This window comes from Oncorhynchus mykiss, chromosome 2 (genome assembly GCF_013265735.2).
Source record: "Oncorhynchus mykiss isolate Arlee chromosome 2, USDA_OmykA_1.1, whole genome shotgun sequence".
In the NCBI taxonomy this organism is placed as follows: Eukaryota; Metazoa; Chordata; class Actinopteri; order Salmoniformes; family Salmonidae; genus Oncorhynchus; species Oncorhynchus mykiss.
Genome location: NC_048566.1, coordinates 97181912 through 97202794, shown reverse-complemented (window position 1 = coordinate 97202794; position 20883 = coordinate 97181912). Strand labels below are relative to the sequence as shown.

Sequence of the window (20883 nt, the reverse complement as noted above, 5' to 3'; positions counted from 1 at the left end):
TCCAGCTCCCTGCCTTGACTTTGTCCAATTCAGAGGGACTGTTAGGTGTGGTACACATCACATAGGGACTGATATGTCTAGGTACACATCACCCAGGGACTGATATGTCTAGGTACACATAACCCAGGGACTGATATATCTAGGTACACATCACATAGGGACTGATATGTCTAGGTACACATCACCCAGGGACTGATATGTCTAGGCACACATCACCCAGGGACTGACAGGTCTAGGTACACATCACTTAAAGACTGTTAGGTCTAGGTACACATAACCCATTGACTATTAGGTCTAGGTACACATCACCCAGGGACTGATAGATCTAGGTACACATCACCCAGGGACTGATAGATCTAGGTACACATCACACAGGGACTGATATGTCTAGGCATACATCACCCAGGGACTGCTAGGTGTGGCACACATCACACAGGGACTGATATGTCTAGGCACACATCGCCCAGGGACTGCTAGGTCTAGGTACACATCACAAAGGGACGGATAGGTCTGGTACACATCACACAGGGACCGATATGTCTAGGTACACATCACACAGGGACTATTAGGTCTAGGTTCACATCACACAGGGACTGATAGGTGTGGTACACATCACACAGGGACCGATATGTCTAGGTACACATCACCCAGGAACTGATAGGTCTAGGTACACATCGCCCAGGGACTGATATGTCTGGGTACACATCACATAGGGGCTGTTACGTCTAGGCACACATCACACAGGGACTGATATGTCTAGGTACACATCACACAGGGACTGACAGGTCTAGGCACACATCACCCAGGGACTGATAGGTCTAGGCACACATCACCCAGGGACTGATAGGTCTAGGTACACATCACCCAGGGACTGGTAGGTCTAGGCACACATCACCCAGGGACTGCTAGGTGTGACACCACACAGGGACCGATATGTCTAGGTACACATCACACAGGAACTGAATGGTCTAGGTACACATCACCCAGGGACTGATATGTCTAGGTACACATCACATAGGGACTGATATGTCTAGGTACACATCACATATGGACTGATATGTCTAGGTACACATCACATAGGGACTGATATGCCTAGGTACACATCACACAAGGACTGATATGTCTAGGTACACATCACGTAGCAACTGATATGTCTAGGTACACATCACATATGGACTGATATGTGTGGTACACATCACCCAGGGACTGATAGGTGTGGTACACATCACCCAGGGACTGATAGCTCTAGATACACATCACACAGGGACTGACTGATAGGTGTGGTACACATCACACAGGGACCGATATGTCTAGGTACACACGGACAAGTTCTGGCCTGGTTTAGATCTTATCTGTCGGAAAGATATCAGTTTGTCTCTGTGAATGGTTTGTCCTCTGACAAATCAACTGGAAATGTCAGTGTTCCTCAAGGTTCCGTTTTAGGACCACTATTGTTTTCACTATATATTTTACCTCTTGGGGATGTTATTCGAAAACATAATGTTAACTTTCACTGCTATGCGGATGACACACAGCTGTACATTTCAATGAAACATGGTGAAGCCCCAAAATGGCCCTTGCTAGAAGCATGTGTTTCAGACATAAGGAAGTGGATGGCTGCAAACGTTCTACTTTTAAACTCGGACAAAACAGAGACGCTTGTTCTCGGTCCCAAGAAACAAAGAGATCTTCTGTTGAATCTGACAATTAATCTTAATGGTTGTACAGTCGTCTCAAATAAAACTGTGAAGGACCTCGGCGTTACTCTGGACCCCGATCTCTCTTTTGAAGAACATATCAAGACCATTTCAAGGACAGCTTTTTTCCATCTACGTAACATTGCAAAAATCAGAAACTTTCTGTCCAAAAATGATGCAAAAAAATGAATCTGTGCTTTTGTCACTTCTAGGTTAGACTACTGCAATGCTCTACTTTCCGGCTACCCGGATAGAGCACTAAATAAACTTCAGTTAGTGCTAAATACGGCTGCTAGAATCCTGACTAGAACCAAAAAATGTGATCATATTACTCCAATGCTAGCCTCTCTACACTGGCTTCCTGTCAAAGCAAGGGCTGATTTCAAGGTTTTACTGCTAACCTACAAAGCATTACATGGGCTTGCTCCTACCTATCTTTCCGATTTGGTCTTGCCGTACATACCTACACGTACGCTACGGTCACAAGACGCAGGCCTCCTAATTGTCCCTAGAATTTCTAAGCAAACAGCTGGAAGCAGGGCTTTCTCCTATAGAGCTCCATTTTTATGGAACGGTCTGCCTACCCATGTCAGAGACGCAAACTCGGTCTCAAACTTTAAGTCTCTACTGAATACTCATCTCTTCAGTGGGTCATATGATTGAGTGTAGTCTGGCCCAGGAGTGGGAAGGTGAACGGAAAGGCTCTGGAGCAACGAACCGCCCTTGCTGTCTTTGCCTGGCAAGTTCCCCTCTTTCCACTGGGATTCTCTGCCTCTAAGCCTATTACAGGGGCTGAGTCACTGGCTTACTGGGGCTCTCTCATGCCGTCCCTGGAGGGGGTGCGTCACCTGAGTGGGTTGATTCACTGATGTGGTCATCCTGTCTGGCTGGGCGCCCATCCCCCCCCCCCCCCCTTGGGTTGTGCCGTGGCGGAGGTCTTTGTGGGCTATACTCAGCCTTGTCTCAGGATGGTAAGTTGGTGGTTAAAGATATCCCTCTTGTGGTGTGGGGGCTGTGCTTTGGCAAAGTGGGTGGGGTTGTATCCTTCCTGTTTGGCCCTGTCCGGGGGTGTCCTCGGATGGGGCCACAGTGTCTCCTGACCCCTCCTGTCTCAGCCTCCAGTATTTATGCTGCAGTAGTTTATGTGTCGGGGGGCTAGGGTCAGTTTGATGCACAACGCATCACCGGGGGCAAACTACCTGCCCTCCAGGACACCTACACCACCCGATGTCACAGGAAGGCCATAAAGATCATCAAGGACATCAACCACCCGAGCCACTGCCTGTTCACCCCGCTATCATCCAGAAGGCGAGGTCAGTACAGGTGCATCAAAGATGGGACCGAGAGACTGAAAAACAGCTTCTATCTCAAGGCCATCAGACTGTTAAACAGCCACCACTAACATTGAGTGGCTGCTGCCAACACACTGACACTGACTCAACTCCAGCCACTTTAATAATGGAAATTGATGGGAAATTATGTAAATATATCACTAGCCACTTTAAACAATGCTACCTTATATAATGTTACTTACCCTACATTATTAATCTCACATGCATACGTATATACTGTACTCTATATCATCGACTGTATCCTTATGTAATACATGTATCACTAGCCACTTTAACTATGCCACTTTGTTTACATACTCATCTCATATGTATATACTGTACTCGATACCATCTACTGTATCTTGCCTATGCTGCTCTGTACCATCATTCATATATCCTTATGTACATATTCTTTATCCCCTCACACTGTGTACAAGACAGTAGTTTTGGAATTGTTAGTTAGATTACTTGTTGGTTATTACTGCATTGTCGGAACTAGAAGCACAAGCATTTCGCTACACTCGCATTAACATCTGCTAACCATGTGTATGTGACAAATAACATTTTATTTGATTTAGTTTGTTATGTCTGGAGTACTTCTCCTGTCCTATTCGGTGTCCTGTGTGGATCTAGGTGTGCGTTCTCTAGTTCTCTCCTTCTCTCTTTCTTTCTCTCTCTCGGAGGACCTGAGCCCTAGGACCATGCCTCAGGAATACCTGACATGATGACTCCTTGCTGTCCCCAGTCCACCTGACCGTGCTGCTGCTCCAGTTTAAACTGTTCTGCCTTATTATTATTCGACCATGCTGGTCATTTATGAACATTTGAACATCTTGGCCATGTTCTGTTATAATCTCCACCCGGCACAGCCATAAGAGGACTGGCCATCCCACATATGCTCTCTCTAATTCTCTCTTTCTTTCTCTCTCTCGGAGGACCTGAGCCCTAGGACCATGCCCCAGGAATACCTGACATGGTGGCTCCTTGCTGTCCCCAGTCCACCTGGCTGTGCTGCTGCTCCAGTTTCAACTGTTCTGCCTTGTTGTTGTTCGACCATGCTGGTCATTTATGGACATTTGAACATCTTGGCCATGTTCTGTTGTAATCTCCACCCGGCACAGCCAGAAGAGGACTGGCCACCCCACATAGCCTGGTTCCTCTCTAGGTTTCTTCCTAGGTTTTGGCCTTTCTAGGGAGTTTTTCCTAGCCACCGTGCTACTACACCTGCATTGCTTGCTGTTTGGGGTTTTAGGCTGGGTTTCTGTACAGCACTTTGAGATATCAGCTGATGTACGAAGGGCTATATAAATACATTTGATTTGATTTGACATCACACAGGAACTGATAGGTCTAGGCACACATCACCCAGGGACGGATAGGTCTGGTACACATCACATAGGGACCGATATGTGTAGGTACACATCACCCAGGAACTGATATGTCTAGGTACACATCACATAGGGACTGATACGTCTAGGCACACATCACACAGGGACTGATATGTCTAGGTACACATCACACAGGGACTGATATGTCTAGGCACACATCACACAGGGACTGATAGGTCTAGGCACACATCACCCAGGGACTGCTAGGTCTAGGTACACATCACACAGGGACTGATATGTCTAGGCACACATCACACAGGGACTGATAGGTCTAGGCACACATCACCCAGGGACTGCTAGGTGTGACACATCACAGATCACTGATCTCTGATCACTCTGGCTACGTTAGCAGCAGTGTGTGACTCTGAGACTGGAGGGACATGTCTTGGCTGACCTACTACACCCTCAACTGTCTGTCAGATGAAGGGAATACAGTTCTGGGTTAACTGACATGCCTTCTCTCTGTTTCAGCTCCCACTGAATCCCCGTTGAGACCCAGTCTTGGTGAGTGTTTGGTTTCTAACACACGTTTAAAGCACTCTAATATGGTTATAGCCAATTTGTTAGTCCTTATTATTGGAGCCTCAACCAAGTTATGTGTGACCTCTAGCTGAGATCCATGGTAACCATGCTGTGCTACGTGATGACTTTGACTCCAGCCTTCAGGGAGAACTGGACCCCAGCATCTGGTAGGTAACACATATATATAGGTAACAAATATATACTGTAGGTCACAAGTACATACTGTAGGTAACAAATATATAGGTACCAAATATATATTGTAGGTAACAAATACATACTGTAGGTAAAAAAATGTATACTGTAGGTAACAAATACATACAGTAGGTCACAAGTACATACTGTAGGTAACAAATATATAGGTACCAAATATATATTGTAGGTAACAAATATATACTGTCGGTAACAAGTACATACTGTAGGTAACAAATACATACTGTAGGTAACAAATATATACTGTAGGTAACAAATATATACTGTATGTCACAAATATATACTGTAGGTAACAAATGTATACTGTAGGTAACAAATATATACTGTAGGTAACAAATATATACTGTAGGTAACACATATATCATATATACTGTAGGTAACAAGTACATACTGTAGGTAACAAATATATACTGTAGGTAACACATATATACTGTAGGTAACAAATATATAGGTACCAAATGTATACTGTAGGTACCAAATACATACTGTAGGTAACAAATATATACTCTAGGTAACAAATGTATACTGTAGGTAACAAATACACACTGTAGGTCACAAGTACATACTGTAGGTAACAAATATATAGGTACCAAATATATATTATAGGTAACAAATACATACTGTAGGTAACAAATATATACTGTAGGTACCAAATACATACTGTAGGTAACAAATATATAGGTACCAAATATATACTGTAGGTACCAAATACATACTGTAGGTAACAAATATATACTCTAGGTAACAAATGTATACTGTAGGTAACAAATACACACTGTAGGTCACAAGTACATACTGTAGGTAACAAATATATATGTACCAAATATATATTGTAGGTAACAAATACATACTGTAGGTAACAAATATATACTGTCGGTAAAAAGTACATACTGTAGGTAACAAATACATACTGTAGGTAACAAATATATACTGTAGGTAACACATATATACTGTAGGTAACAAATATATACTGTCGGTAAAAAGTACATACTGTAGGTAACAAATACATACTGTAGGTAACAAATATATACTGTAGGTAACAAATATATACTGTAGGTAACAAATGCATACTGTAGGTAACAAATATATACTGTCGGTAAAAAGTACATACTGTAGGTAACAATTACATACTGTGGGTAACAAATATATACTGTAGGTAAAAAGTACATACTGTAGGTAACAAATATATACTGTAGGTAACAAATGTATACTGTAGGTAACAAATATATAGGTACCAAATATATATTGTAGGTAACAAATACATACTGTAGGTAACAAATATATACTGTCGGTAAAAAGTACATACTGTAGGTAACAAATACATACTGTAGGTAACAAATATATAGGTACCAAATATATATTGTAGGTAACAAATACATACTGTAGGTAACAAATATATACTGTCGGTAAAAAGTACATACTGTAGGTAACAAATATATACTGTAGGTAACAAATATATACTGTAGGTAACACATATATACTGTAGGTAACAAGTACATACTGTAGGTAACAAATATATACTGTAGGTAACACATATATACTGTAGGTAACAAATACATACTGTAGGTAACAAATATATAGGTACCAAATATATACTGTATGTAACAAATATATACTGTATGTACCAAATATATACTGTAGGTAACAAATATATACTGTAGGTAACAAATATATACTGTAGGTAACAAATATATACTGTAGGTAACAAATATATACTGTAGGTAACAAGTACATACTGTAGGTAACAAATATATAGGTAACAAATATATACTGTAGTTAACAAGTACATACTGTAGGTAACAAATACATACTGTATGTAACAAATATATAGGTAACAAATATATACTGTAGGTAACACATATATACTGTAGGTAACAAGTACATACTGTAGGTAACAAATACATACTGTAGGTAACAAATACATACTGTATGTAACAAATATATAAGTACCAAATATATACTGTAGGTAACAAATATATACTGTAGGTAACAAATATATACTGTAGGTAACAAGTACATACTGTATGTAACAAATATATAGGTAACAAATATATAGGTACCAAATATATACTGTAGGTAACAAATATATACTGTATGTAACAAATATATAAATACCAAATATATATGTAGGTAAGAAATATATAGCTACCACATATATAGGTACCAAATATGTACTGTAGGCACCAAATATATAGGTACCAAATACATAGGTACCAAATATATAGGTACCAAATAAATATGTAGGTACCGAATATATAGGTACCAAATATATACTGTAGGCACCAAATATATAGGTACCAAATATATAGGTACCAAATATATAGGTACCAAATAAATATGTAGGTACCGAATATATAGGTACCAAATATATACTGTAGGCACCAAATATATAGGTACCAAATATATAGGTACCAAATATATAGGTACCAAATAAATATGTAGGTACCGAATATATAGGTACCACATTTATACTGTAGGCAACAAACATATAGGTACCAAATATATAGGTACCAAATATATAGGTACCAAATATATAGGTACCAAATATATAGGTACCAAATATATAGGTACCAAATATATAGGTACCAAATATACACTACCATTCAAACGTTTGTGGTCACATAGAATTGTCAATTTTCTGTCCATTAAAATAACATCAAATTGATCAGAAATACAGTGTAGGCATTGCTCATGTTTTATGTAAATGACTATTGTGGCTGGAATTATTTTCATGTTTTTAATGTAATACCTACATATGAGTATAGAGGTGTCACGGATCCTTCTGGAACTTTCATTGTGCACACCAGGCCCCTGTTCCCACTGAGTGTATTTGTATATACGTGTCTGTTGTTCACCATGGTGCTGTCCAGTATTGTTACCATGTCTGTTGGTCACCATGGTGCTGTCCAGTATTGTTACCATGTCTGTTGGTCACCATGGTGCTGTCCAGTATTGTTACCATGTCTGTTGGTCACCATGGTGCTGTCCAGTATTGTTACCATGTCTGTTGGTCACCATGGTGCTGTCCAGTATTGTTACCATGTCTGTTGTTCACCATGGTGCTGTCCAGTATTGTTACCATGTCTGTTGGTCACCATGGTGCTGTCCAGTATTGTTACCATGTCTGTTGGTCACCATGGTGCTGTCCAGTATTGTTACCATGTCTGTTGGTCACCATGGTGCTGTCCAGTATTGTTACCATGTCTGTTGGTCACCATGGTGCTGTCCAGTATTGTTACCATGTCTGTTGGTCACCATGGTGCTGTCCAGTATTGTTACCATGTCTGTTGGTCACCATGGTGCTGTCCAGTATTGTTACCATGTCTGTTGGTCACCATGGTGCTGTCCAGTATTGTTACCATGTCTGTTGGTCACCATGGTGCTCTCCAGTATTGTTACCATGTCTGTTGGTCACCATGGTGCTGTCCAGTATTGTTACCATGTCTGTTGGTCACCATGGTGCTGTCCAGTATTGTTACCATGTCTGTTGGTCACCATGGTGCTGTCCAGTATTGTTACCATGTCTGTTGGTCACCATGGTGCTGTCCAGTATTGTTACCATGTCTGTTGGTCACCATGGTGCTGTCCAGTATTGTTAGCATGTCTGTTGGTCACCATGGTGCTGTCCAGTATTGTTACCATGTCTGTTGGTCACCATGGTGCTGTCCAGTATTGTTACCATGTCTGTTGGTCACCATGGTGCTGTCCAGTATTGTTAGCATGTCTGTTGGTCACCATGGTGCTGTCCAGTATTGTTACCATGTCTGTTGTTCACCATGGTGCTGTCCAGTATTGTTACCATGTCCATTGGAGCGTGAGAGTACCTGTGCTGTGTGTTTGGGGTTTCGTGCACTTGTGGATTGCGAAGCTGATTACGGGTCCAGTCCCGTGTGTTAATCATTGTGTGTTATTTATTTGAGGTTCTCCTCCCTCTTTTGTTTTGGGTTTCTACCCTGTGTTTTTGTTACGTGTTTGTTTGGGTTTCTACCCTGTGTTTTTGTTACGTGTTTGTTTGGGTTTCTACCCTGTGTTTTGTTACGTGTTTGTTTTGGGTTTCAACCCTGTGTTTTTGTTACGTGTTTGTTTTGGGTTTCAACCCTGTGTTTTTGTTACGTGTTTGTTTGGTCTTCATCCCCAGGCCTTTACACGGCACGCCGTAATTTGGGCTGAATAAAAAACCCTGTTACGCATTCCTTCGCTTGTCTCCCGAAACCGTTATGCCAACGTGACAAGAGGCCTATTATCAGCAACCATCATTCCTGTAGGCCTCTGTACGCATATATAGATATTCCATTAAAAATCTGCCGTATCCAGCTACAATAGACATTTACAACATTAACAATGACTACACTGTATTTCTGATGAATTTGATGCTATTTTAATGGACAAAAAATGTGCTTTTCTGTCAAAAACAAGAACATTTCTAAGAGAATCCAAACTTTTGAATGGTAGTGTATATAGGAAACAAATATACAGGTAACGAATATACAGGTACCAAATATATAGGTAACAAATATATAGGTACCAAATATACAGGTAACAAATAAATAGGTACCAAATATATAGGTAACAAATAAATAGGTAACAAATGTATAGGTACCAAATATATAGGTAACAAATATATAGGTAATAAATGTATAGGTACCAAATATATAGGTACCAAATATACAGGTAACAAATAAATAGGTACCAAATATATAGGTAACAAATAAATAGGTAACAAATGTATAGGTACCAAATATATAGGGACCAAATATATAGTTACCAGGTAAATAGGTACCAAATATATAGGTACCAAATATATAGGTACCAGGTAAATAGGTACCAGCTAAATAGGTACCAAATATATAGGTACCAGATAAATAGATACCAAATATATAGGTACCAAATATACAGGTACCAGGTAAATAGGTACCAAATAGATAGGTACCAAATATATAGTTACCAAATATACAGGTACAGGGTAAATAGGTACCAAATATTTAGGTTCCAAATATATAGGTACCAAATATATAGGTACCAGGTAAATAGGTACCAAATATACAGGTACCAGGTAAATAGGTACCAAATATACAGGTACCAGGTAAATAGGTACCAAATCTATAGGTACCAGGTAAATAGATACCAAATGTATAGGTACCAAATATACAGGTACCAGGTAAATAGGTACCAAATATATAGGTACCAAATATATAGTTACCAAATATACAGGTACCAGGTAAATAGGTAAATGTTTTCTGTCAAAAACAAGAACATTTCTAAGTGAACCCAAGCTTTTGAATGGTAGTGTATATAGGAAACAAATATACAGGTAACGAATATACAGGTACCAAATATATAGGTACCAAATATATAGGTACCAAATATATAGGTACCAAATATATAGGTAACAAATATATAGGTACCAAATATACAGGTACCAAATAAATAGGTACCAAATATATAGGTAATAAATGTATAGGTACCAAATATATAGGTACCAAATATATAGGTACCAAATATATAGGTAACAAATATACAGGTAACAAATATATAGGTACCAAAAATACAGGTAATAAATATATAGGTAACAAATATATAGGTACCAAAAATACAGGTACCAAATATACAGGTAATAAATATATAGGTAACAAATATATAGGTACCAAATATATAGGTACCAAATATATAGGTAACAAATATACAGGTACCAAATATATAGGTACCAAATATATAGGTAACAAATATACAGGTAATAAATATATAGGTAACAAATATATAGGTACCAAATATACAGGTAACAAATATATAGGTAATAAATGTATAGGTACCAAATATATAGGTACCAAATATACAGGTAATAAATATATAGGTAACAAATATATAGGTACCAAATATACAGGTAACAAATATATAGGTACCAAAAATACAGGTAATAAATATATAGGTAACAAATATATAGGTACCAAAAATACAGGTACCAAATATACAGGTAATAAATATATAGGTAACAAATATATAGGTACCAAATATATAGGTACCAAATATATAGGTAACAAATATACAGGTACCAAATATATAGGTACCAAATATATAGGTAACAAATATACAGGTAATAAATATATAGGTAACAAATATATAGGTACCAAATATACAGGTAACAAATATATAGGTAATAAATGTATAGGTACCAAATATATAGGTACCAAATATACAGGTAATAAATATATAGGTAACAAATATATAGGTACCAAATATACAGGTAACAAATATACAGGTAACAAATATATAGGTACCAAAAATACAGGTAATAAATATATAGGTAACAAATATATAGGTACCAAAAATACAGGTACCAAATATACAGGTAATAAATATATAGGTAACAAATATATAGGTACCAAATATACAGGTAATAAATATATAGGTAACAAATATATAGGTACCAAAAATACAGGTACCAAATATACAGGTAATAAATATATAGGTAACAAATATATAGGTACCAAATATACAGGTAATAAATATATAGGTAATAAATATATAGGTACCAAATATACAGGTACCAAATATACAGGTAATAAATATATAGGTAACAAATATATAGGTACCAAATATACAGGTACCAAATATACAGGTAATAAATGTATAGGTACCAAATATACAGGTACCAAATATACAGGTAATAAATATATAGGTAATAAATGTATAGGTACCAAATATATAGGTACCAAATATACAGGTAACAAATATATAGGTAATAAATGTATAGGTAACAAATATACAGGTAACAAATATACAGGTACCAAATATACAGGTACCAAATATATAGGTAATAAATGTATAGGTACCAAATATATAGGTACCAAATATACAGGTAACAAATATATAGGTAATAAATGTATAGGTAACAAATATACAGGTAACAAATAGACAGGTAACAAATATACAGGTACCAAATATACAGGTACCAAATATATAGGTAACAAATATATAGGTACCAAATATATAGGTACCAAATATACAGGTAACAAATATATAGGTAATAAATGTATAGGTAACAAATATACAGGTAACAAATATATAGGTAATAAATGTATATGTACCAGGTAAATAGGTGCCAAATATATAGGTACCAGGTAAATAGGTACCAAATATATAGGTACCAGGTAAATAGGTACCAAATATACAGGTAATAAATATATAGGTAACAAATATACAGGTACCAAATATACAGGTACCAAATATACAGGTACCAAATATATAGGTACCAAATATACAGGTACCAAATATACAGGTAATAAATATATAGGTAACAAATATATAGGTACCAAATATACAGGTAATAAATATATAGGTAACAAATATACAGGTACCAAATATACAGGTACCAAATATACAGGTACCAAATATATAGGTACCAAATATACAGGTACCAAATATACAGGTAATAAATATATAGGTAACAAATATATAGGTACCAAATATACAGGTAACAAATATATAGGTAATAAATGTATAGGTACCAAATATATAGGTACCAAATATATAGGTAACAAATATACAGGTAACAAATATATAGGTACCAAAAATACAGGTAATAAATATATAGGTAACAAATATATAGGTACCAAAAATACAGGTACCAAATATACAGGTAATAAATATATAGGTAACAAATATATAGGTACCAAATATATAGGTACCAAATATATAGGTAACAAATATACAGGTACCAAATATATAGGTACCAAATATATAGGTAACAAATATACAGGTAATAAATATATAGGTAACAAATATATAGGTACCAAATATACAGGTAACAAATATATAGGTAATAAATGTATAGGTACCAAATATATAGGTACCAAATATACAGGTAATAAATATATAGGTAACAAATATATAGGTACCAAATATACAGGTAACAAATATACAGGTAACAAATATATAGGTACCAAAAATACAGGTAATAAATATATAGGTAACAAATATATAGGTACCAAAAATACAGGTACCAAATATACAGGTAATAAATATATAGGTAACAAATATATAGGTACCAAATATACAGGTAATAAATATATAGGTAACAAATATATAGGTACCAAAAATACAGGTACCAAATATACAGGTAATAAATATATAGGTAACAAATATATAGGTACCAAATATACAGGTAATAAATATATAGGTAATAAATATATAGGTACCAAATATACAGGTACCAAATATACAGGTAATAAATATATAGGTAACAAATATATAGGTACCAAATATACAGGTACCAAATATACAGGTAATAAATGTATAGGTACCAAATATACAGGTACCAAATATACAGGTAATAAATATATAGGTAATAAATGTATAGGTACCAAATATATAGGTACCAAATATACAGGTAACAAATATATAGGTAATAAATGTATAGGTAACAAATATACAGGTAACAAATATACAGGTACCAAATATACAGGTACCAAATATATAGGTAATAAATGTATAGGTACCAAATATATAGGTACCAAATATACAGGTAACAAATATATAGGTAATAAATGTATAGGTAACAAATATACAGGTAACAAATAGACAGGTAACAAATATACAGGTACCAAATATACAGGTACCAAATATATAGGTAACAAATATATAGGTACCAAATATATAGGTACCAAATATACAGGTAACAAATATATAGGTAATAAATGTATAGGTAACAAATATACAGGTAACAAATATATAGGTAATAAATGTATAGGTAACAAATATACAGGTAACAAATATATAGGTAATAAATGTATATGTACCAGGTAAATAGGTGCCAAATATATAGGTACCAGGTAAATAGGTACCAAATATATAGGTACCAGGTAAATAGGTACCAAATATACAGGTAATAAATATATAGGTAACAAATATACAGGTACCAAATATACAGGTACCAAATATACAGGTACCAAATATATAGGTACCAAATATACAGGTACCAAATATACAGGTAATAAATATATAGGTAACAAATATATAGGTACCAAATATACAGGTAATAAATATATAGGTAACAAATATACAGGTACCAAATATACAGGTACCAAATATACAGGTACCAAATATATAGGTACCAAATATACAGGTACCAAATATACAGGTAATAAATATATAGGTAACAAATATATAGGTACCAAATATACAGGTAATAAATATATAGGTAACAAATATATAGGTACCAAATATACAGGTAATAAATATATAGGTAACAAATATATAGGTACCAAATATACAGGTACCAAATATACAGGTAATAAATATATAGGTAACAAATATATAGGTACCAAATATACAGGTAATAAATATATAGGTAATAAATATATAGGTACCAAATATACAGGTACCAAATATACAGGTAATAAATATATAGGTAACAAATATATAGGTACCAAATATACAGGTACCAAATATACAGGTAATAAATGTATAGGTACCAAATATACAGGTACCAAATATACAGGTAATAAATATATAGGTAATAAATGTATAGGTACCAAATATATAGGTACCAAATATACAGGTAACAAATATATAGGTAATAAATGTATAGGTAACAAATATACAGGTAACAAATATACAGGTACCAAATATACAGGTACCAAATATATAGGTAATAAATGTATAGGTACCAAATATATAGGTACCAAATATACAGGTAACAAATATATAGGTAATAAATGTATAGGTAACAAATATACAGGTAACAAATAGACAGGTAACAAATATACAGGTACCAAATATACAGGTACCAAATATATAGGTAACAAATATATAGGTACCAAATATATAGGTACCAAATATACAGGTAACAAATATATAGGTAATAAATGTATAGGTAACAAATATACAGGTAACAAATATATAGGTAATAAATGTATAGGTACCAGGTAAATAGGTGCCAAATATATAGGTACCAGGTAAATAGGTACCAAATATATAGGTACCAGGTAAATAGGTACCAAATATATAGGTACCAAATATATAGGTACCAGGTAAATAGGTACCAACTATACAGGTACCAGGTAAATAGGTACCAAATATATAGGTACCAGGTAAATAGATACCAAATATATAGGTACCAAATATACAGGTACCAAATATACAGGTAATAAATGTATAGGTACCAAATATATAGGTACCAAATATACAGGTAACAAATATATAGGTAATAAATGTATAGGTACCAAATATATAGGTACCAAATATACAGGTAACAAATATATAGGTAATAAATGTATAGGTAACAAATATACAGGTAACAAATATACAGGTACCAAATATACAGGTACCAAATATATAGGTAATAAATGTATAGGTACCAAATATATAGGTACCAAATATACAGGTAACAAATATATAGGTAATAAATGTATAGGTAACAAATATACAGGTAACAAATAGACAGGTAACAAATATACAGGTACCAAATATACAGGTACCAAATATATAGGTAACAAATATATAGGTACCAAATATATAGGTACCAAATATACAGGTAACAAATATATAGGTAATAAATGTATAGGTAACAAATATACAGGTAACAAATATATAGGTAATAAATGTATAGGTACCAGGTAAATAGGTGCCAAATATATAGGTACCAGGTAAATAGGTACCAAATATATAGGTACCAGGTAAATAGGTACCAAATATATAGGTACCAAATATATAGGTACCAGGTAAATAGGTACCAACTATACAGGTACCAGGTAAATAGGTACCAAATATATAGGTACCAGGTAAATAGATACCAAATATATAGGTACCAAATATACAGGTACCAGGTAAATAGGTACCAAATATATAGGTACCAAATATATAGGTTCCAAATATATAGGTACCAGGTATATAGGTACCAATTATATAGGTACCAGGTATATAGTATTTCACGTGATGTCGGAACAGAATCCAGATGGTGATTGTATTGATTTACTGCATGAAAACTTTTAACATGCATAAATTATCACTGCCTTCTAATGTACGTCACAAAAAGAGAGGTACATGCCACTACGAAAGGGTTCTGCGGCTGTCCCCATAGGAGAACCCGTTTTGGTTCCAGGTAGAACTCTTTTGTGTGCCATTAACAATTATTTTAGGAAAGGGTTTTACATGGAACCCAGCATAATTCTGCCTTGACCCATAAGGGTTCTTCTACCTGGAACTGAAAAGGGTTCTTCAAAGGCTTCTCTTATTGGGAAAGTCGAAGAACCGTTCTAGGTTCTAGGTAGCACCTTTTTTTCCAAGAGTGTACGGTAAATACTGACATTGTCTTTAATTGCATCTGCGGATTTGATCTAAATAAGACCTAACTCTCTCCCTCGCCTCCACTCAGGTCAGAGAGCAGTCACTGTGAGGTGGGAGAGCAGTGTGGGGTCCTGATGCACGGCAGAGCAGTCACCTTCTGTGAACCCTTCGGAGAGAGAGAGCTGGTAACTATAACTGTACAACCACGTACATACCTCAACCTTTAATGTGCTTACATTAAAGGTTACCTCAACAACAGAATGGTGTGGGCTTACCTCAACAACAGAATGGTGTGGGCTTACCTCAACAACAGAATGGTGTGGGCTTACCTCAACAACAGAATGGTGTGGGCTTACCTCAACAACAGAATGGTGTGGGCTTACCTCAACAACAGAATAGTGTGGGCTTACCTCAACAACAGAATGGTGTGGGCTTACCTCAACAACAGAATGGTGTGGGCATACCTCAACAACAGAATGGTGTGGGCTTACCTCAACAACAGAATGGTGTGGGCATACCTCAACAACAGAATGGTGTGGGCTTACCTCAACAACAGAATGGTGTGGGCTTACCTCAACAACAGAATGGTGTGGGCATACCTCAACAACAGAATGGTGTGGGCTTACCTCAACAACAGAATGGTGTGGGCATACCTCAACAACAGAATGGTGTGGGCATACCTCAACAACAGAATGGTGTGGGCTTACCTCAACAACAGAATGGTGTGGGCTTACCTCAACAACAGAATGGTGTGGGCATACCTCAACAACAGAATGGTGTGGGCTTACCTCAACAACAGAATGGTGTGGGCGTATACCGATAATAAAACATATTCATGAGAGTAGAGCACTGATTGGCCAGCTCAGCAAATGAGCCAGCATTAAATCACACTCTCAGGAAACATCAAGCAATTTTTTAAATGGTCTGTTCAACATGCTAGTTGGAGTTTATTTTTTTTAATGGCTGAACACACACGACAACAATGCTTGATCCACAAACCCTGAAGAAACATTAACCATGCAGTGGATTTATTTAACCTTTATTTAACTCGGCAAATAAGTTAAGAACATTTTCTTATTTATAATGACAGCTTACCGGGGAACAATGGGTTAACTGCCTTGTTCAGGGGCAGAATTTGTACTTTGTCAGCTCAGAGATTTGATCTAGTAACCATTTCGGTTCCTGGCCCAACGCTCTAACCACTAGGCTACCTTCCACCCCTCCACTCTAACCACTAGGCTACCTTCCACCCCTCCACTCTAACCACTAGGCTGACTGCCGCCCCTCCACTCTAACCACTAGACTACCTGCCGCCCCTCCACTCTAACCACTAGGCTGCCTGCCGCCCCTCCAGTCTAACCACTAGGCTACCCTGCCACCCCTCCACTCTAACCACTAGGCTACCTGCCGCCCCTCCACTCTAACCACTAGGCTACCTGCCACCCCTCCACTCTAACCACTAGACTACCTGCCGCCCCTCCACACTAACCACTAGGCTACCTGCAGCCCCTCCACTCTAACCACTAGGCTACCCTGCCGCCCCTCCACTCTAACCACTAGGCTACCTGCCGCCCCTCCACTCTAACCACTAGGCTACCCTGCCGCCCCTCCACTCTAACCACTAGGCTACCCTGCCGCCCCTCCACTCTAACCACTAGGCTACCTGCCGCCCCTCCACTCTAACCACTAGGCTACCTTCCACCCCTACTCTAACCACTAGGCTGACTGCCGCCCCTCCACTCTAACCACTAGGCTACCTGCCGCCAATCCACTCTAACCACTAGGCTACCCTGCCGCCCCTCCACTCTAACCACTAGGCTACCTGCCGCCCCTCCACTCTAACCACTAGGCTACCTGCCACCCCTCCACTCTAACCACTAGACTACCTGCCGCCCCTCCACACTAACCACTAGGCTACCTGCAGCCCCTCCACTCTAACCACTAGACTACCTGCCGCCCCTCCACTCTAACCACTAGGCTACCCTGCCGCACCTCCACTCTAACCACTAGGCTACCCTGCCGCCCCTCCACTCTAACCATTAGGCTACCCTGCCGCCCCTCCACTCTAACCACTAGGCTACCTGCCGCCCCTCCACTCTAACCACTAGGCTACCTTCCACCCCTACTCTAACCACTAGGCTGACTGCCGCCCCTCCACTCTAACCACTAGGCTACCTGCCGCCCCTCCACTCTAACCACTAGGCTACCCTGCCGCCCCTCCACTCTAACCACTAGGCTACCTGCCGCCCCTCCACTCTAACCACTAGGCTACCTGCCGCCCCTCCACTCTAACCACTGGACTACCTGCCGCCCCTCCACACTAACCACTAGGCTACCTGCCGCCCCTCCACACTAACCACTAGACTACCTGCTGCCCCTCCACTCTAACCACTAGACTACCTGCCGCCCCTCCACTCTAACCACTAGGCTACCTGCCGCCCCTCCACACTAACCACTAGACTACCTGCTGCCCCTCCACTCTAACCACTAGACTACCTGCCGCCCCTCCACTCTAACCACTAGGCTACCTGCCGCCCCTCCACTCTAACCACTAGGCTAACCTGCCGCTCCTCCACTCTAACCACTAGGCTACCTGCCGCCCCTCCACTCTAACCACTAGGCTACCTGCCGCCCCAAATTATACCTTAAACACAATCTTGCCCTTGTCCAACAAGTACGGTCATTATCAAGTTAATGTGCTATTTCACAGCGACCAGCTGTGTAGTGTATCTTGATTTCATTGGCACTCTGTTATAAGAAGCGTTACAGTCTGTCTGTCAGTCTTCCAAGCTTTTGATGCAGCTGCACTAGTTCAGCCGAGAGAAATACAAGCAAACACAGACGAACACACGTTAAAAAAACACATTCAGACAATGATCTGTACCCCTTCTCCTTCTAGATCAGCGTTCCTCTCAACACCAGCACAGCCTCCGTCCTGCAGTTTGCTCTCGGTGAGTACTATTTACAGCTTACTTAGCATTCCTTGTCTTGGGCAAATATGGGACATGTTGTACCACACATCATGCTGGCTAGAGTTACGTACTGATGGTTTAAAGGAGACCCTGAAACAACAAAGAGCTCTTACTTAGCATGTTGTCATTTTTACATTTAGACATTCTCACAAATACCACACAGTGTGTACAGCCCAATAGTCATCCTCTCATCCACTCCCTCTCTCCCTCTCCTCCACTCCCTCCCTCCCTCCCTCCCTGCCTCCCTCTCTTCCACTCCCTCTCTCCCTCTCTTCCACTCCCTCTCCCTCTCCTCCACTCCCTCTCTCCCTCTCTCCCTCTCCTCCACTCCCTCCCTCCCTCCCTCCCTGCCTCCCCCTCTCTCCTCCACTCCCTCTCTCCCTCTCCTCCACTCCCTCCCTCCCTCCCTCTCATCCACTCCCTCTCTCCCTCTCCTCCACTCCCTCTCTCCCTCTCCTCCACTCCCTCTCTCCCTCTCATCCACTCCATCTCTCCCTCTCCTCCACTCCCTCTCTCCCTCTCCTCCACTCCCTCTCCTCCACTCCCTCCCTCCCTCCCTGCCTCCCTCTCTCCCTCTCCTCCACTCCCTCTCTCCCTCTCTTCCACTCCCTCTCTCCCTCTCCTCCACTCCCTCTCTCCCTCTCTCCCTCTCCTCCACTCCCTCTCTCCCTCTCCTCTCCTCCCTCTCTCCCTCTCCTCTCCTCCCTCTCTCCCTCTCCTCCACTCCCTCTCCTCTCCCTCTCTCCCTCTCCTCCTCTCCTTCTCTCCCTCTCCTCCACTCCCTCTCTCCCCCTCTCCCTCTCCTTCACTCCCTCTCTCCCTCTCCTCCACTCCCTCTCCTCCACTCCCTCCCTCCCTCTCCTCCACTCCCTCTCTCCCTCTCTCCCTCTCTCCCTCTCTCCCTCTCCCTCTCTCCCTCTCTCCCTCTCTCCCTCTCCTCCACTCCCTCTCTCCCTCTCTCCCCCTCTCCCTCTCCTTCACTCCCTCTCTCCCTCTCCTCCACTCCCTCTCCTCCACTCCCTCCCTCCCTCTCCTCCACTCCCTCTCTCCCTCTCCTCCCTCTCTCCCTCTCTCCCTCTCCTCCACTCCCTCTCCTCCACTCCCTCTCTCCCTCTCCTCCACTCCCTCTCTGCCTCTCCACTCCCTCTCCCCCTCTCTCCATCTCCTCTCCTCACTCTCTCCCTCTCCCCTCACTCCCTCTCCGCCTCTCTCCGTCTCCTCTCCTCCCTCTCTCCCTCTCCTCCACTCCCTCTCCTCAACTCCCTCTCTCCCTCTCCTCCACTCCCTCCCTCCCTCTCCTCCACTCAATTCAATTCAAGGGGCTTTATTGGCATGGGAAACATATATTATCATTGACAAAGCAAGTGGAATAGATAATATACAAAAGTAAAATAAACAATCAAATGAACAGTAAACATTAAACAAAAGTTTCAAAAGAATAAAGACGTTACAAATGTCATATTATGTCTATTACAGTGGT

At 39.3% G+C, this 20883-nt stretch overlaps 1 protein-coding gene across 1 annotated transcript in view; it reads left to right on the top strand.

Moving 5' to 3' along the window:
- The window catches only part of LOC110502515 (reelin-like), a 298747-nt gene that overhangs the window by 185159 nt on the left and 92705 nt on the right, over positions 1-20883 (top strand). The window contains exons 5-8 of the mRNA XM_036960153.1: positions 4888-4920; positions 5027-5105; positions 16520-16616; positions 19331-19382. Coding sequence (XP_036816048.1) covers positions 4888-4920; positions 5027-5105; positions 16520-16616; positions 19331-19382 — 261 coding nt within the window. The remainder of the gene's footprint in view (positions 1-4887; positions 4921-5026; positions 5106-16519; positions 16617-19330; positions 19383-20883) is intronic.